We start from the raw sequence: 18009 nt of genomic DNA, 5'->3' as shown, positions 1-18009 counted from the left end.
CAGAAGAGATTTCCCAGCAGCCTGTAGGTGGAGATCAAGCTCCATCTATCACAGCAAAGCCGAATCCAATGCATTTGAGGAGACTGGCAGGTCAAAGCCTCAAAGGCTTCTTTACAAAGCAGAATCTGAGATCCCTGTCCGCCTATGTCTGTGCAAACAGAATAATTACAGCCCTAACTTTATCTCGCCCTAGTGTGTGGCGATCACCACAAACTTGTCCTGAAGGAGGAAGAGATTGCTTTCTTCTGAAGTAGTTGGGCTCTACAGACTTGGATGTAATTATTTTATTGCGGTGTATTCCCTTTGTCAAACATTAACACGCTTGATGTAAGGTGCACAAAAATTCTGTGTTTGTTAAAGGCATCATTCATATCCAAATATGAAGCCCTCTCAACATCCACTGACATGCTTAACAGCCCCTTCAAGAGCTTTTGCTTGTTACAGCTACTCAGTTTTAATCAAACTCTGCCATTCTGTGTCATGTGTTAAGCTGAAAATGGGTTTTTGCTTTGTGTAAGACAACACTTTACTCTGTAATCATGTGACAGCTTTCAAACCCTGAAACATCTTGGTTCAGCAAATCTGACAATGAACTTCATAAATCCTAGAAAAGGTCCACATTTCCTATTGAGTGTTTGCAGAGTCATACATTTTCTTTTATTACTATCTTTTAAGAGTCTCTTTTGACATCTTACTATTTGTACAAATGCTATATATATAAAAAAACTAAATTTATTTAGTTAATAATAATAATAATAATAATAATAATTATATTAATTATTATTATTTATATTAAAGGGTTAGTTCACCCAGATTGCAAATTTATGTAATATATAACTCACCATCATGTTGTTTCAAACCGGTTTATCTTCGGAACACAGTTTAAGATATTTTAGATTTAGTCTGAGAGCTCTCAGTCCCTCCATTGAAGCTGTGTGTACGGTATACTATCCATGTCCAGAAAGGTAAGAAAATCATTCAGTTCACCAAATCGAACTGAAACCTTTTAAACGGTTCGCATCTCTAATACACTTTAATCCACAAATGATTTAAGCTGTTAACTTTTTTTAATGTGGCTGACACTCCCTCGGAGTTCAAACAAACCAATATCCCGGAGTAATGCATGCACTCAAACAGTACACTGACCCGCACTCATAACACTAGCACAGACAAAACTGACAAAACGCGTATTAATTTTTTAACATGCAAAAATATTTTCAGGCGCAGTGTAAAATGACCTTAATTAAAATAATCCCAATATATAACAAAAAAAAAAATGTAAACATGATAGGGAGAAAGTCGGCTCCTTAGTCTGTTAACAATAAGGACGGCCGCGAAGAAAACACACTCTGACGGCACAGACGTCGGGACTCACAAATAACAGTGTGCTAAGAGACTAAGTTTTGTGATGCGCTTCGTGTTTTGGTTTCACCACTGAGTGGGATCCTCATCTGGTGGAATACATGGCTCCAGCAAGAACTGTTCCCACTCGTCTCGGCTGGACTCTCTGTAGTCATCGCTGAAGAACTGGCTCAGCCTTTTCCACCGCCTCTTCATCGTTGGTGGCAGCGGCTGCATTCACAACACTCGCATCAAGAAAATGTTCTGATAATGTTCAAAACGTTTTTTTTTTTCGTACTTCTCTCATGTTTTCACCGAGAAACCTGAGATGTTTGTGCGGTCTAGGGCGGACGTGAGAAGAGGAGTTTTCACTGCATTCTCCAAGTAAGCAGTGTTTATTCGTTGCTTGAAAGATGCCGCAACAATGTTCTTGAATTCGGTCATTTTCTGTGATTCTCCACGGCATATTTGAAGTACTGTAGAAGACCGCAGTTCTTATTCATTCATTATTTTTTGCTTGCATACATCTTCAAATATGCCGTGGAGAATCACAGAAAGTGACCGAATTAGGTTTTATTGTGGACTTTTTTTTCTTTTCTTTCTTTTTTTTTTATGGCAAGCAAAATATAGCGAAATTCTAATATCATTTTTATTTATCGAATAATTAGAGCAGAATGAATATTCGAATGTTCGACTATCCATGCACACCCCTAGTAAAATCATCTTCATGCTAAATGTTACAGATTAAGGCATAGACCCTGAAGACTGGCACTCCACAGTTTCCTGAATTGATTTTAGTTTATTTCCTGCACAACCCATGCCTTTAAATATGCATTCAAAAGCCACATTAAGGAGCATTTGCCGAATATTTCCTTTAAATAGTAAATGCCAAAAAAAAACACGTTGCAATTCCATAGGCTTTATACATGACTACTGCATGAACTTTAAAAATATTCAGGATACAGCCACAAAGCCGCAGATTTTGATTGTCTGCCCCATTTTAGAGTGCTAAAAAACAGTTACATTCACCAGTGTTCTGCGACATTCAGAAAAGATCTGAAGAAGCCTTTTCAATTATAATTCAATTCAAGGAATTTGAACCAAAGCAGGATACAAGATGCTGAATTCCAATTCAAACTTGAATGCAGAGAAGTAGAATTACAAAAAATCTAAATTCAAAGAACAGACAGCTATAATGATAGATTTAAAAACATATATAACAATATAATGATAGATAGCATGATCGATGTAAAGAAAGTTACAATAGATAAACAGCTATAATGACGGATGGACGGATGCTGTCCTCCTGATGTGAGGCACATCCACACTTGAGGAAATGACCACACTTTTTTACTTTTATATTCATTTTAAGTCAAGCAGCTCTGCCCAAGGACACACCTGACTGACTCTGGCTTTTACTTATTGTATAAGATGTGAAAAGAGGCAATGGAGAGCGAGCAAAGAAGTGAACGCCTAGTTTAATTTTCCAGAGATGTAGATTTAAATGGGCAGAGGTGGACAGCTCAGTGACTCCTCACCAGCTGGATCTGATTATCTTTCAGACTCAAAAGCATTTCTGGTATCCTTGTATGAAAGTTCAAAAACCGTCCAGTTAAAATTCAGAGAAGCTTTCAGCTTTTAAACAATCTTGACATTTCAAACAAACTCGTGGATTGTGAACAGACTCCTGGCTGGATGATAGGAAGCCTTTAAGCTCAAGATACTGGATGTATCCAGGGACTTTTATGGATGCTTTTCCATTTAACCTTGTACTTTGCAGCCAAACCTCAAGGTAGAGGCTGTCCACTCTAAAGAACACTACATTAAATAGAAATGCTGCCCGAGGACTTGGCCCCAGGCCATCTGAACAAATATATATTTTCCCTTTAATTACTTAACCTAAGAGGTTAATCTCCAGGGATGTCTTGGATGGGGGCTTCAGCTGCAATCCATCTGGGTTTAACATCCCACTCCTGATCATCAAAATCCCTGCCACGAGGCACAGGCACCATGATGCGCCTCTTAAAAATTGGGCAGAGCGTTAATGGCAGGCAGAGCGGGGCAATGTTTGAATCCTTCCTGTGTACGCTTTGGCCTGAGCTTTCATCTCAGCAGGTTCAAGGACCTTGCGCCATGCGCAGCTGCCCACTTCAATAAATGCACAATCTGTCAGTGTTTGCTGCTGTTGGGCGCCACCAGCGACTTGCACTTTCCATTAGCAATCATGCTGAAACATGCACGAAGAACAGAGATCAAGCCAAAAAAAAAACATTTATGCTCACACTGGGTCTCATTTACTAATAACTGTGCAGGGTTCCTTCTTAATCGTGCAAAAAAGTTCATGTGTGAAGTTTACACCAGAGCAGGTGTGTATATAAAAAAAAAATTGGTGTACACACTACCTCCAAAATTATTGTCTGTCTTTGTATCAGAATTTGTATCAGGTTAGATTTTCTGCATTTTTGCATCTGTATCAAGGATTTTGATAGGAAAGGATGTCAAAAAAAAAAAAAAAAAAAAAAAAAACGAATACGAAAATTCGGAAAGGTCCTTTGAATTAAAATTTTGAATTAAAATTTTTTTCATTCAAATTTGTGCAATTCTGTCTGCTACCTTAATATCAAATCAATTCAAATTCGGGAAATCAATTGGAGGTTGAAAGATGCTCACAATTCAGTTCTGAAAAGTGTACAACAATGTTTTATAACCTTAATTGTATCGTTTGGGTTTTTGATACTTTTGAAACTGTAACAGTGCCAGAACCTATACTAAAAAAAATAAAATAAAAATAAAAATAGGATAGATTGGCCATTATTGAGCACTAAAAACACATTTAATGTCCGTTTCAGTCATACTGGATGCCAGAGGGTGCCGTCAACCAGAAACTCCACATGTATATCACAGAAGGAATAGAATGCAGGGAATCCCTAATATGGACAAAGGCATCGCTATAGCTGTAACTGAGTAAACAGAAGATATATATGTTTTGAATGATAAAACAAAGACAATAAACACTTAACTGCGACAATGTAGTGTTATTCAAGCCATCTTTGGTATTTTCATCATAATTGAGTATATTTATAATCCATTGCTAATCGGCATAGCCTTTTTGCAATATGCTTACAGTATAGAAAATATTTTCTGCCTCATTCTGTGACAAGAAGCCACATCATATCACAAAAGGAAGCAGCTGTGGAGTAAAAACATTATAGTGTTCTCTTTTGTTGTCTGTTAGAAACGCTTCTCATTGCAAGTCATTACAAGGGAAGTTTAGCTTTAGGCATTTTAATTTAAGAATGTTTAGCTTAGCTAGCTAACGGTATCTACCTGCTGCCATCAGAGCAAGTTTAATTGATGCATTCACGCGTTCCTCAGATGCTCTCATTTTCCGAGTTGTGCTTTTAAGTCGGAATTTGAAAACAACATGGACACTCGCGCAAAGATGTGTTGGATTTGTAATATAAGAGCTTTCTGACTTGCGTTAGTGAATTTTCTCAGTCGTGAAATTAATTTTAACGTGTGGTGACGGTGATCCTTACGAACGTTTCAGGGAACCAAGGAACAAATATTTCAGCTCAAGCATGGCACCGAAATTAGGCACAGAAATCTGCATTCTGATTCGGTTCTTGTACATACCGGTTCCATAATACTGGGTTTCGGTACCCAACCCTACTTACTTGCGAGATCTGGTGTCATGTCTTCATGTAAGTCCATGTCGTTTGTTAAAGCTATTTTTATCCTACCTGAAGGTTGCATCTCTGCTCAGTGTAAGAAGCAGAGCATTATTTTTGCATTCTGTTTGCCTTGCTTTGATAGAAATATGTGCTCTGTCACAGTCTCTTCCTGAAGATCACCGAACACCAGTCTCTCCAGATGCAGCACTGTATTACCATCAGTATTCTTGCAGTGCTTCTTTCAGAGAATGTTTGGCCCCGAGAGGTCAGTGCTTCTAACAGCCCAATACAATTGAAAATTATTGCCTGTGCTGATTTGTAATCCGACAGCCCCCACGCAGGCCAAAAGGCTTCACAGAATGCTAATTTTCAATCTGGTGACAATCAGTTCCAGGTTCTCTGCTGAATGAGTTGCCACCTCCTTCACATAAACCACCTGTGACATCTGGGTACGTTTGGAGTTTAAGTGTGTGTCTCCAAATGGCCAGAGGAAATTTTCGAATGAACCTGCTTGACCTTGTTTAGTGTTCGGTGTTTGGCCACCTGCCCAGATAAAAGACTTCTTGTGATGAGATTCCATTGCTTTCAACTATTAAAATAATATTCTGGATTAACTACAACTCAGATTATTTAGATTTGTCTTGCAGGTCCTAAAAACAAAAGATATAGCGTAATGCACTTATAATGGGACAAATGATAACATTTATTATATCATCAATGTTGAAAACAGTTGTGCTGCTTTATTTTATTTATTTTTTAGTGTACATTTACTATTTATGGCACAGGTTTCCATTACAGTATACATGTGTTTTCTATAGTTTTTCTAAGCTGATGGTTGAATCTTTAATATATTTATTTAATACTTATAGCTTAGTGTTGCACATAACCAAAATATAATTTTATATTCGCCAAATATGGATGGAGAAATTGAAGACTTTTATATCTAGTTTAAAAAAGGTTAAATGAAAAGATAAAACATGCCATCACATGCACCATGTTACAGCAATACTTAAATATCCTTGTATCTTCCGAGTCCTTTGTCAGTTTTTTTTCCCCCCTAGGCCTTTCCTGACATCTCATTTTTACATCATTATAATGTGTTTGTGCAGTAGAGTTTGGAGGATGATGCCCTTGTGACAGACTTCTTCCTGTAGTGGGACAGCGAGTGTCTATCAGACCTTATCTTGAGTGTCCTGTCCGATTTGACATGACTCCTTGTGGTTTGTGTGCCAACTGAAGTGATGATTCCTCGACATTTGTCTGTGAGGACTGTAAAACGTTTCTATTGTTTAACCCCTTTCACATACTTCCCCCTTTTCTTGATTGAATTAATCATTGCAAACATATTTTGCATTACATTTTGTGAAATGCTATGTTTAAATATGCAAATGTGGCAATTATCTAATTGAATATGTACCAGTCTGCATACATTTCCAGAAATCTGACCATTCTATAAAGCCACATTCAGAATTCTTGTTTCATTTTGTTGACTTATTAGAATTACAGGTTTTAATGAATGAGATTCATTTTTCTCAGTCCATAAGTAAGAAAATACTCTCAACAACCAAAAAAAAAAAAAAAAAAAAAAAAAAAAAAAAAAAAAAATATATATATATATATATATATATATATATATATATATATATATATATATATATATATATATATATATATATAAATTTATGCATTTAGCAGACGCTTTTATCCAAAACGACTTACAGTGCATTCAGGCTATCAATTTTTACCTATCATGTGTTCCCGGGGAATCGAACCACCAACCTTGCGCTTGCTTGCTAACACAATGCTCTACCAGTTTTTATATATATATATATATATATATATGTATGTATATATAAAAGATATATAGATATATATGTTTTTATTAAATCAGGTAAATGCCATATAAACAAATCCCTATGTAAAAAAGAAAAAAAAAAAAAAGAAGAAAAAAAAGGAATAAACTATAAAGTATAAGTGCTACTGAAGTGGAGATTTTTTTGGCTCAGTGCAGGAAGAAGCACATTCTGAGAAAACATAATTTTATTGAAATCTATAGACCCAAGCAGATGCAATAAATTCACATTATATATTAATATTATTTGTGGATGTTTCCATTCCACTAGTCTAAAACAAATACATTATAAATAGCCCAAATCCCAAAATTGTGAAATGGATTTGGAAAGACATGAGGGTGACTAAACAATGACAGACTTTAGGTGAACTGTCCCTTTAAGATCATCTGATATTCAAAGTATTGCTATTGGCAAGCAAATCACTAACAAATAAGCTTTAGTTTAGCCAAGGCACATCGTCAGTGCCTGTTGAGTTGTTTAGATCTGATTATAGTTGTAAAGGAGAGAACAATTTAAATAAACCAAATCTCCCCTGAAGGCAAACTTGCAGATATAGTTTTCAAATAACACGAATGTTAGTTTAGGCTTGAAGGGATGTGTAACTCAGAACCCTCTTAAACTAATAACCATCAAAATAAGCATACTCAGGAGATGAGTCTGAATCTCAAGTGTGTTTTTACGAGTCCAAACTGGGTGTCTCGCAGTGGATTCGTCAACCCTCTCGTCTCCACACCTGAGGGGGGATCGCTGCAGTGCTATAAAGGGAGCCAGAACTAGTGGAGGACTGAGGTTGGTCATTTAATTATTTAGCTTCCTCTTCTCTTTGTCAGGGGGATTAATATGCTAAACTTTTCTCCCCAGTCAGGTGCTTTCCCATTATATCTGGTTAGATTGAAATGGATGATCTGCAGTAATGCACTGCGGCCTATTCCCTCACCGTGTTAATATTCATGTTGTTATGATTAATATTACCCAGTGGTTGGGTGCCATGAGCTCACAGACTAGGGACGGAGAGCAGTGCTGCAGTGTGTACCACTAACATTGCATGGTTCTGCTTCAGTGCCTGTAGACAAACAGTTCATTGTTTTTAGCCAGAACGCTGACCTGTTGAAATGAATGTAATCCTTCTTTGTCTTATGTCCATATTATCCATATTTGATGTGCAGTAATGACTTTATTTAAAAGTACATGGAGATGGCTGAAAAATCTACCACTAAAAATTGAAATCAATCATTTATAATGTCAATGTCAAATCAGTGTTGTGATGCTTAAGTGAATTGATTTAGGCATTACAACATAATACTGTTCATTATGAAATAGGGATAAAATGAGAATTGTTGATGTAAAAGTGAATCTGTAAAAGTGATAAATATGTATTTTAGATAGATAAATGAAATAAATATAATTTTCAAAATAAATTATTACTCTTATTCTAAGATGTTACTATAAACATAATGTTTCTGTTTCAAATAAATTCAGTTCTTTTGAAAGTTTTATCCATCAAAATGATTTTTTTTTAATTCAGACATTATTACTACACAATTATTAAACAGCACAACTGTTTTCAGCAATGATAATAATATGAAATGTTTCTTGAGCTGCAAAATCAGCACATTAGAATGATTTTTAAAGGATCAAGTGACACTGAAGACTGGAGTATGCTGAAAATTCTGTTTTGCCATCACAGGAATAAATTGCATTTTAATATATATTTAAATAGAAATGAGTAATTTTAAACTTTAATAATATTGCAGAATATTGAAATTGTTATTGTTTTTTCGATCAAATAAATTGAGACTTTCAAAAAGTATTTCTTTTTTAAATAAAAAAGTACCAATCCCAAACGATAGTACTCTTCATCCAACAACCAAATAGATAAGTAGTTAGGTCTACAGATTTTTCTGTCAGACAGTTTGCATGGTGAAACCTTCTCAGAGAAGTTGCCTGTAGTTAGACAAAAGCAGTTACACATCAACATGAAATATGAAGTGTAATTCAAGATGAATGTTTCATGCAGCGTTTTTAAAACAATATAGTGTACCAAAGCAACCATATTCTCACCAGGAGCTGTAATTGCTGTCACTGAAAAGTTGACATTTCACTTTCACATTTACTGGCCCTCGTTTCCACAGCATGCTGTGTATTTAACTAGTATGCTCTCGGTACTTTAGTTCACTACAGGTGCCCAGAATTAACTAAAAATGCCCAATATGGTTTGTGAGGAGGGACAAATTGGATTTCTTTTCTTTTGTCTGCTTCTTCTGTTTTAATTAAAACTCTTTGGGATTATTGAGAGGAGCATAGTGTGTAAAAGAAACCTATTTACCGAAGTGTCTGCCATGGTCGTGATTGTCTGATTTATTTATTTTTTCTTTTTTGGTTTCACGTTTTGAATCATGCTAATGAATCACGTTATCACCTAAAAAAAAACAATATCTATATATGTAGCTATCTAGCTATCTATCTGTCTGTCTGTCTGTCTGTCTGTCTGTCTGTCTGTCTACAGATCAGAAAAAAATGGGGAAACAGCATTTTTGTAAATGCCCTTTTCCAAATTTTGCGTGTCTATAATTCAAGAAGTATTAAAGATATATTAATGCCCTTTTAGATATTGGGTCTTATCAAACTTTCCCTTTGGCGTCTTCATTTTTAAGGCCCTATATGGTTCGGGTCCAGAGATATTGGGATCTAAATATGACTCCAGGAGTAAATTGTTAAAATGAACACATTTTCAGTGGTCAAAAACCAAATGTTGGGACCTCAACATTATTTGTTCTTCAGACCTTCTACTTTAATAATATTTTTTTACAAAGTAACCCACATTTGTTTTTTGACCACTAAAATGTGTACATTTTAACGATTTACTCCTGGAGCCATATTGAGCTCCCAATATATCTGGAACCGAACCATATAGGGCCTTAAAAATGAAGATGACAAAAGGAAAGTTTAAGACACAGTACTGTTTATGAACTATTTACCTACTAATCTCTGTCTAACAATAACATTATGATGCATTAAGATTTACACCCTGGTAATTTGGCTCTGAATCTCAGGTGAAAATTGCCATTTTGACCCCCCCTCGACAAAATAGTGGATTACTCAGTAAATATTCATCCACAACATTTAATATTTTGGGTTTCATTACTATCTATATTTCTTCAGAAAAAAAAAAAAATTGCAAAATCAGAAATTTGAACTGGGGACCTCTGGTTGAGTTGACACGGAATGACCCTCTATCAATCTATCGTTCTATCATGGTTTATTGATTGTTCTGTTTTTCTATCTGACTATCTATCGTTCAATCTGTCATCTGTTTTTATTTTGTTTAATTTATCATTTTGTTGTTCCATGTATCTGTACACCCATATTGTAATGACTTATTATTACTAATATTAATAGTTTATTTATCTTTTAATTTTTTTTTTTTTTTGAGTTTGTCAAAAAATTTAAAAGCGGTAAAGAAGCAATATGTATAATTTATTTATTTATTTATGCTTTTATGCATTTTATTGCCATCCAAATAGCTGAAACCAATAACAGATTAAGTAGAAAACTATGAATACCAGTAAAAATATTGATCGTATTAATTTTCTCTAGTGGTGAAACACATTGGCAAGCCGCATGATTTGTGGTATCACTCGTGTCCATCACATAAACTGACTCAAAACCCAAGTATATGCTACAGAAACAGGGATGCTTGCCTTCGCAAACACCGTTAATTAGCCAAACAGACATTCCTGACAGATACAGTTTAAACTGTTATTGTATTTCTAATTGCAGCAAATTGATTCCGTGTGCCTTGGATTGGTCCAGAGTTTGAAGCATGGTCCAGAGTTTGGTTTGCCTTGAGAACACAAACTGTGAGGGATTTTTCTGAGGAGACAGGATGGGTTGAAGCTCTTGAAAGCTTTATACAAATACTCGAAACCCTGAGGAATTCTTTAATCACGCAAAACTGCAGAAGTATAACAAAACCGAGAGACGGTAAATTGTAGCGAGAGTGTGTGAGAGCGCAGAGTTTATCTGTATGAGCAGCTTTGATCCACTGAACTCACGGATAAGAGCTATATGACCAAATCCCTCACAGTAATCTAGAAAAGTGCAGCAAATTATCATAAAATTAAGTTTTGAAAAGCACACGAACAGCTGGCAAAATCAGCCGCAGGGCTCATGAAGCGATAACAATAACGGTTTTCATCCCATTATGCTTTATTTTGAAATGTTGTTGCTGCTCTGTTTTCCTCCTTGCCTGCTGTTAAAAAACATTTGTGTTTTCCCCGACAGAAACGCACTCGGCTGTCCTCTTCACACATCCATCTTATAAAATCGCAGCATTTATCAAATGAACACACATGTACAGATTTGACTGATGTGTGCAGAGCATGTTTACATGTTCACGGAAATGAGCTTTTTGTCCTACTTGACCGCAGACAGAATGATGGATCATTTTTTTGCGCTCATGGAAGGTCATTGCAAGCCTTTCTAGTGTGTTGCCAGTATTAGATACAGTCTATATGATTACAGACCTGTTTTTTCTATTTGGAGAAAGATGTTCGCAGAGTTGTGTGATATGGTGTACTCCAGACTTTTTTTCTCATGCATCCAGCTGCAGTTTCTTAATCCATTCCTTCATGTATACAAACATTTCTACAGGGTTTTAAGATGACACATTTTGTGAACCAAAGAAAGGATGTATTATTCATATCGCCTCTATCAACTGGGTAACCTACATGAGAAGTGAAGATGATAATTTACAGGGTCACAAAATCTGTGTGTGTGAGATCCGCTTCAGGACTGAAATAGGCCAAGCTGACGATTTTAATTCATTGTATGACAGGGAAAGAGAGGAATCAACAAAATCACTTTCTCTGCCTGTCACAGTCTGTTATGTAAACTCTTGTAATATCAGTGATCTTTGCTCCTTTAACTTGATTATTTCTGCTCGTCTGTGCTTTGGGGTTTAGGTTTATGTGGGAGTTTTACTGGTTTCTAGGAATCTTTACATGTAAAGACATTGATTTTTACTCTGGATTTGTGTTCGTACCCTTTATTCTGTTTATCTTTCACTATATAGACATGTCATACTTTTAACAATGTGTACTATACAAAAATTAGTTTTTGATAATTTATGAAGCCCATTAAAAGAATCGCTGTGTATAATCCAACTAATATTTGATTGAATTTATGATGGCTATAAATGTGCTTCTGTTTGGTTGCTTTGACATGCTCATTGGAAAATTAGAAATCTGATCTTTACTGTTATCTTATCTAAATCATGTTGGTTTCAACAGAGATTAAGATTTAACAAATGTCTGTAAGCAGAGAGTAATCATAGGTTTTGCATTTTTTTTTCGAAATTATAATTTTTATTTATATTAGTGTGTTTTTGTATGTATGTATTCATGTATGTGTGTGCGATGTGTATATAATATATTTTTTATATATACTTTTTTATATAGGAAATATCAGTATTTTCCAAACTTCTTTCTGCTTTTCGTTCCATTTATGAATTATAATAATACAATATTTTTTAAAATCTATAATTGGATTTTTTTATTTTTCAATTTATTTATTTTTTATACAACAATCTCATGCAACCTTCACCTTTTTAAACCTTTTGACACACCAAATTTATTAAAAAAAAAAAAAAAAAAAAATCATAATGGGGAGACATAGGTCATGATGTGTACAAATAATAAATAAGTAATAAATCTGGACCCAGAATGAGTGCCATGTCATTGCATCTAAATACATCATGCGTAATGTGCTGTATTTAATGGGGATCCTGGTTGGTGAGAGTGCTCCAGGTGTGTAACTGTCCATCTTTTCTCTTTCACAGCTCTGTATTCAATCATTCTGTTCTGCGTCTTCCTCTGGATCCCCTTTGTGTATTTCTACTACGAGGAGAAAGATGAAGACAACAGCAACAAGTGCTTGGTAAATCTCACACTCCTTCCTGTTTTTCCAGTACACCCATGCGTTCTGAAACAGATTGCCTTCTCAGCCTTACAGGGATCATTTACACACACAGTGAAAAACTAGGTGGGAAAAGAGCTATGTTAAGCTATTTGTACTCAATAAATAGTGTGTACTGTAGTAGAATGTAAAGCAAGGCTTTCTGTTTGCGGTTAGAAAAGTTTGCATTAATCATATCAACAGAAATGCCCTTGAGGTATCGCTAAGTGATATTTGCCTGATTACAGTTATGGCAGTTCATTTATAATAAGCCAGTGAGTTCACCTAGACTCCATCTGCAAGAGATTTGACTGCATTGAGGTAATAAAGTGACGAAAACACATCCTACTCACTATATTACTGCTCACTTCAAATGTCAGAGATTTTTCTCAAAGGACGCCACAGTGATGTGCAGAATTGCATGCTGAGGAGCTTCCTCCATCTTGTAGAAGTTATTTAGATCTCTTTCCAAACTTTCCACTCCTTCTTCTCCTTTCAAACACTTAGAAGTGGCTTCGTTCCAGAACTATTCTGCCTCCAATGAAGGCAACATTTTCAAAGCATCATAGGTATTGTCCTGAAATCGAGGCAGGATGATTTTTCTGCCTTCTTTTTTGGCTTACACCATGTACTAACTAGATGCACCCCGATTAATATTTCATTTATTTATTTATACTATTTTTACACTTTTTCTGCATTTTTGCTTATTTTACTTTGCTAATTACATTTATTTGAGTATCACAGTTTTAGTTTTGCAACAAGCTAATGCCAAACTAACTCATTTACTAGTTGAATCCCTCATGCACTTCATGTTAACACAGAGTTGCTCATCTAATGTAGAATGTTCCAAATCGGTCACTTGTAAAGTTCCGTTTCAGTTAGGACATTAGCTCAGGTTTTGGAACAAAGCCACAATGTCTGCATCAGAGAATTAACTAGGGACACTGTGTTCCTGACTGTTAAGTGCTGCAAATATGTAATTATACTCCAGCCCAAAGACCCTCTCTACATGAAGCATAATTTATCACGGGTTGATGACTTGATGAATACAGTTTGATAAACCTGTATTTTTATTCTTTCATTACAGCAAGTGAAAAATGCACTGAAGTATACAATAGGATTTGTGATTGTGTGTTCAGCGCTGCTTTTGATTGGGTAAGTGCATTTGTGGGATTATAGTATTCTGTGTGTGTGTGTGTGTGTGTCCTTGTGTGTGGAGTGGTCGATGTGAGCATTATTATATCATTCACTCATCCTCTTTATCCTCCATTGGGGGTACAGCAGGTGTTAGAATACTGGGGAAATGTTGGACAGAATGCTGATAATAACTGCTATTTGATGATTTTGTACTAAGATTACCTTTGTGGAATTGAAGAACAAACTGTAGATAAAATCTGAGTAGCCATTATTAGTTTAGTAGAGCGATATCTCTACTGGGGGCACATCAAATGCTGATAATATGACATTTCTGGGGGATTTCTGCAAGATTTGGAATACAAAGGGCTCTAGTCCAATTATGAATGATTGTCAATAAAAACTTAGTTTGGTATCAGTAATTCAAACAATTTTGAATCAGTAAGTTCTGCTAACAGATTAAAATCAATATATTCCAAAGGAAATAAGATACACAGTTTATTTCTGTAGAGCCAGAGACCTCAAAATCGACTGGAGGATTTCCAATTAATGTTAACAAAAACTCAAAATTGAGCCTATTTATACTTGTTCCTGATCTTATTGTGCATGATTCCCAAGTGCAGGTCATTCCAAATATAAATATTAGTCTTTGTGATCTTTTCTTAATCCACTTCTCAACTATCTCCATTCTGGTACACTACTGTTCAAGTTCCATCCATCCATAAGAAATGTGACACCAAAGACTGGAATAATTGCTGCTGAAATCTCTGCTTTGCAATCACAGGAAACAGTTGTTTGGTCATGGTATTGCGCAGTTTAAGTTTTTATTGCTGAAACATTGGAATAAAAACTATAGCTGAAATACCAAGTCTTTGGTACCGTTTTTGCACAACATATGAACCAAAGGTGGTGCTGTAAATAACAAGCAAATTATCTGGCATCTCTAAACCTGGCAATTTTCAAGACCTTGAAAGTTTTTTTTTTTTATCAAGCCGTTTTACAATTGTTAACCGAACTGAAAACCAACATGCAGTCTAAATGTGTACAGATACATGGCATGGCTTTGTCGCGTTTAACCTCGAGTTTATACTTTTTGTTCTCAGCAGTGCTCGTGCAGCATAAACATAATGGATTTTCTTTGCCGCTGCAAGAATAACACGTCTGCTCACCAGGTCATATAATTTAATGTGCTCTCAACCATTAAATAGTGTTCCTGTGGGGCAGGATACCTTCATCACACCTTCATGTCGTATAGACCCAGTGGGATGGGTTACTTTGATCGCAGAATGGGAAGAGGGACATGCCATGGACCAGATTTAAAAGTGGGGATGGCACTTCGGACAGAAGCAATTTGGTGTTCATTTTACCTTTTGAACCAGTGCAGTGTTTCACCAAGAGTATTGTGTCTCATGGCTCCTGATGTGGTAGGAAATAATAGCTTTTTTTTCTCAGGGTGAGACGCAGAGTCCCTGTGTTTGTGATTGTTCATTTGGAGAGTGACTTCTTTTTGTTTGCCTGTTTTGATTGGTCTGTGCTAAGGATGGGTCTTATAAATGGAGAGCTGACCCTTCCCAGCCTCTGTAGTCCCATTCAATCTCTCTTACCCGTCAAAATGTCTGGAGAGCTCTAAGTGCACTCTATCAATGCCGTACTTGGACCTGCATTTACGTGGCCTTTCTCTACTGCTTGTCTGTGATGTCCACGAGTCCGCATAGTGTCCGATTTGTCATTTTAGGGTGCTCATGAGGACATCCGACACAGATCCTTAGTCAACGGATCGTATTTGGGTTATTAGCCTGCAATTAGCCACCAATCGTTGCTTACAAATTTAGCTGTGTGCTTTTAATTTAGTGTCTAATGTGATATCATTTAAAAGCAGGGTGAAAGTTAACTATATAGAGTAAGTTTGGCTGACTTAGGATTTTGGACCTTAGTTGATGATGGGAAATGACAGGGAAAGTGGATACAAAGGTCAGATGCATGTGGAGTTTTTGAGCTTGTGTACCTTTGCATAAACCCTCACGGAGTCCTTGGTGGATTTATTAAACCGCGTCCTGCTGTGTGTATGGTTTACAACGTAATTTACTGACACCCCTAAAAGATGACATTTTCATGCGCGACGCAGCTTTTCTGAAGTGACACGTCCATTGAACTCGCTCTGATTATGCCAGTGATGCTGAATGATGTGGCTGCATTTAAATTCAATGTGACCCTGTTTTGTGGCCATTTGCATCTGTTGTGATTTGAATGTGGCCCTTTTGGCTTCTGAAGTTGCTCATTGGATGTCAACAGTAGGTATAGTGTGTGTCCTTTAGGGCTGCATGATTATTTTGTCATATATTGTGACATTTAACATCCAATATTTTTGCTTAGATGGTCAGACAAACACACGTGAGGAATGAAATGGGATTAATAGACCCAGTCAATGGTATTTATTTTATAATATGAATATGAGGATTACGCACTTTTTTCATAGTTTGGCTGGTCCAGCGACTTATAGTCAGCTGCAATTTATTTATCAAAATTAATTTGACGTGAACCAAGAGAACTTAACCAAGAGAACACATGACCATCTACAGCTGTGAGAGGGCGCTCAATGCTGCTCACTGCTACTGTAGTCTACACTAAGCAGCATATAGCGCCCTCTCGCGGCTGTAGACGGCAATGTTTTCTCTTGGTTCTTGGTTCTAAATAAATGCGATTTATAGTCCAGTGCGACTTATATATGTTTTTTTCCTCATTATGATGTATTTTTGGACTGATGCGACTTATACTCAGGTGCGACTTATAGTCCGAAAAAAAAAAAAAAACGGTAAGTACCTAAATAATAATAATAAACAGCATGTGGCTAATGATTTTCTTTTTTTATTCAGTAGTGTCATAAATTTATTGGTAATCCTAATTTATATGTTCCTAATAATTTTTGCCTTTTTTGAATTGCATATTTGTGCCATTAACCTTGTTTGTTATTGGCAACATTGTTTTTAATTACATTACAATGTTGCATCACTACATAAAAAAGAAAATAGTTAGTTACTACATTATTTTTGCATTACTTTTTGTCATCTGAGTTAGGCTTGCTTATTAATTTTTTGGCAACTATAAAGGCCCTTTCATACTAAAAGTGAAATTAATAAGCCTCAGGCTGAATGAAGTGCCTCTGCCTTTGCTTCTCACTCTCAATTTCTCTTAAAACAGGGACAGGAGCGGTAACTTTCATTACTTATTTGAAAAAAGTAACTTGGATATTTTCTTGTAAATTAAAAAGTTATGCGTTGCTTTACTAGTTACTAAAAATTAATCAGTTTACATAATTCTCATTACTTGTAATGTGTTACCCCCAATACTGTATATCAGTTATAATTGCTGGACATACAAATTATAGAGTTGATACAGACTAAAACTGAAACTTATGGTTAAAACAAGGGATTTTTTTTTCCCCAGACCAGCTGTAGCCTGAGGTATTTGCTTATGCAACCTCACCTTGTGAATGATGTTCTCCTCATTGGAGATGACTGGCTTTCTTCATGTTACAGAAATTTACTCAGAATGTGAGCATACTGTATCCTCAGTTGCTTTTAAAGCTTGCGGCGATACATCACATGAGCTGTATACAAGGATCTCTACATGATAGTTCACAGTAAACACACTTGTGCCGTCAGCCACAGACATACATGTATATATCCAAGAGAACAATTTTCCTTTTGGGTAAAGGTGCTCTACTTAAAGTTGTACAATACATTTGAAAGAAATGTTTTTAAATGACGAATTCTTACATAATTAAAAAATTCATACTTTTTCAGTGGCCTAGAAAAAGACACTCCCCCCATGTTAATCTGAATGTTTCTCCAGATACATTAATACAATTAATACAATTATATCCCTTTAAATTTCATAAAACAAATAAATATTCTTTTTATATCTAGACATTAAATATATTTCTGTTTAATGTATATAATACATTGCATAGCAGAACTTTGAAATGAGTTTTCTTGATGCTTTGCTTAGATAATAAATTATTTATTTTATTGATATTTTTCAAATGTAACTTC

The 18009-nt window shown here is 35.7% G+C and overlaps 1 protein-coding gene across 1 annotated transcript in view; it reads left to right on the top strand.

Annotated features, from left to right (window-relative positions):
* LOC113071109 (probable lysosomal cobalamin transporter) overlaps positions 1–18009 on the top strand; it is a 62151-nt gene that overhangs the window by 13565 nt on the left and 30577 nt on the right. Inside the window, exons 4-5 of the mRNA XM_026244472.1 lie at positions 12708–12805; positions 13911–13978. Of these exons, the coding sequence (XP_026100257.1) occupies positions 12708–12805; positions 13911–13978 (166 nt within the window). The remainder of the gene's footprint in view (positions 1–12707; positions 12806–13910; positions 13979–18009) is intronic.

Source organism: Carassius auratus, unplaced genomic scaffold (assembly GCF_003368295.1).
Source record: "Carassius auratus strain Wakin unplaced genomic scaffold, ASM336829v1 scaf_tig00005957, whole genome shotgun sequence".
Classification (NCBI taxonomy): Eukaryota; Metazoa; Chordata; class Actinopteri; order Cypriniformes; family Cyprinidae; genus Carassius; species Carassius auratus.
Note: the sequence above shows the minus strand (reverse complement) of the source record. Positions and strands in the feature narration are given on the sequence as shown.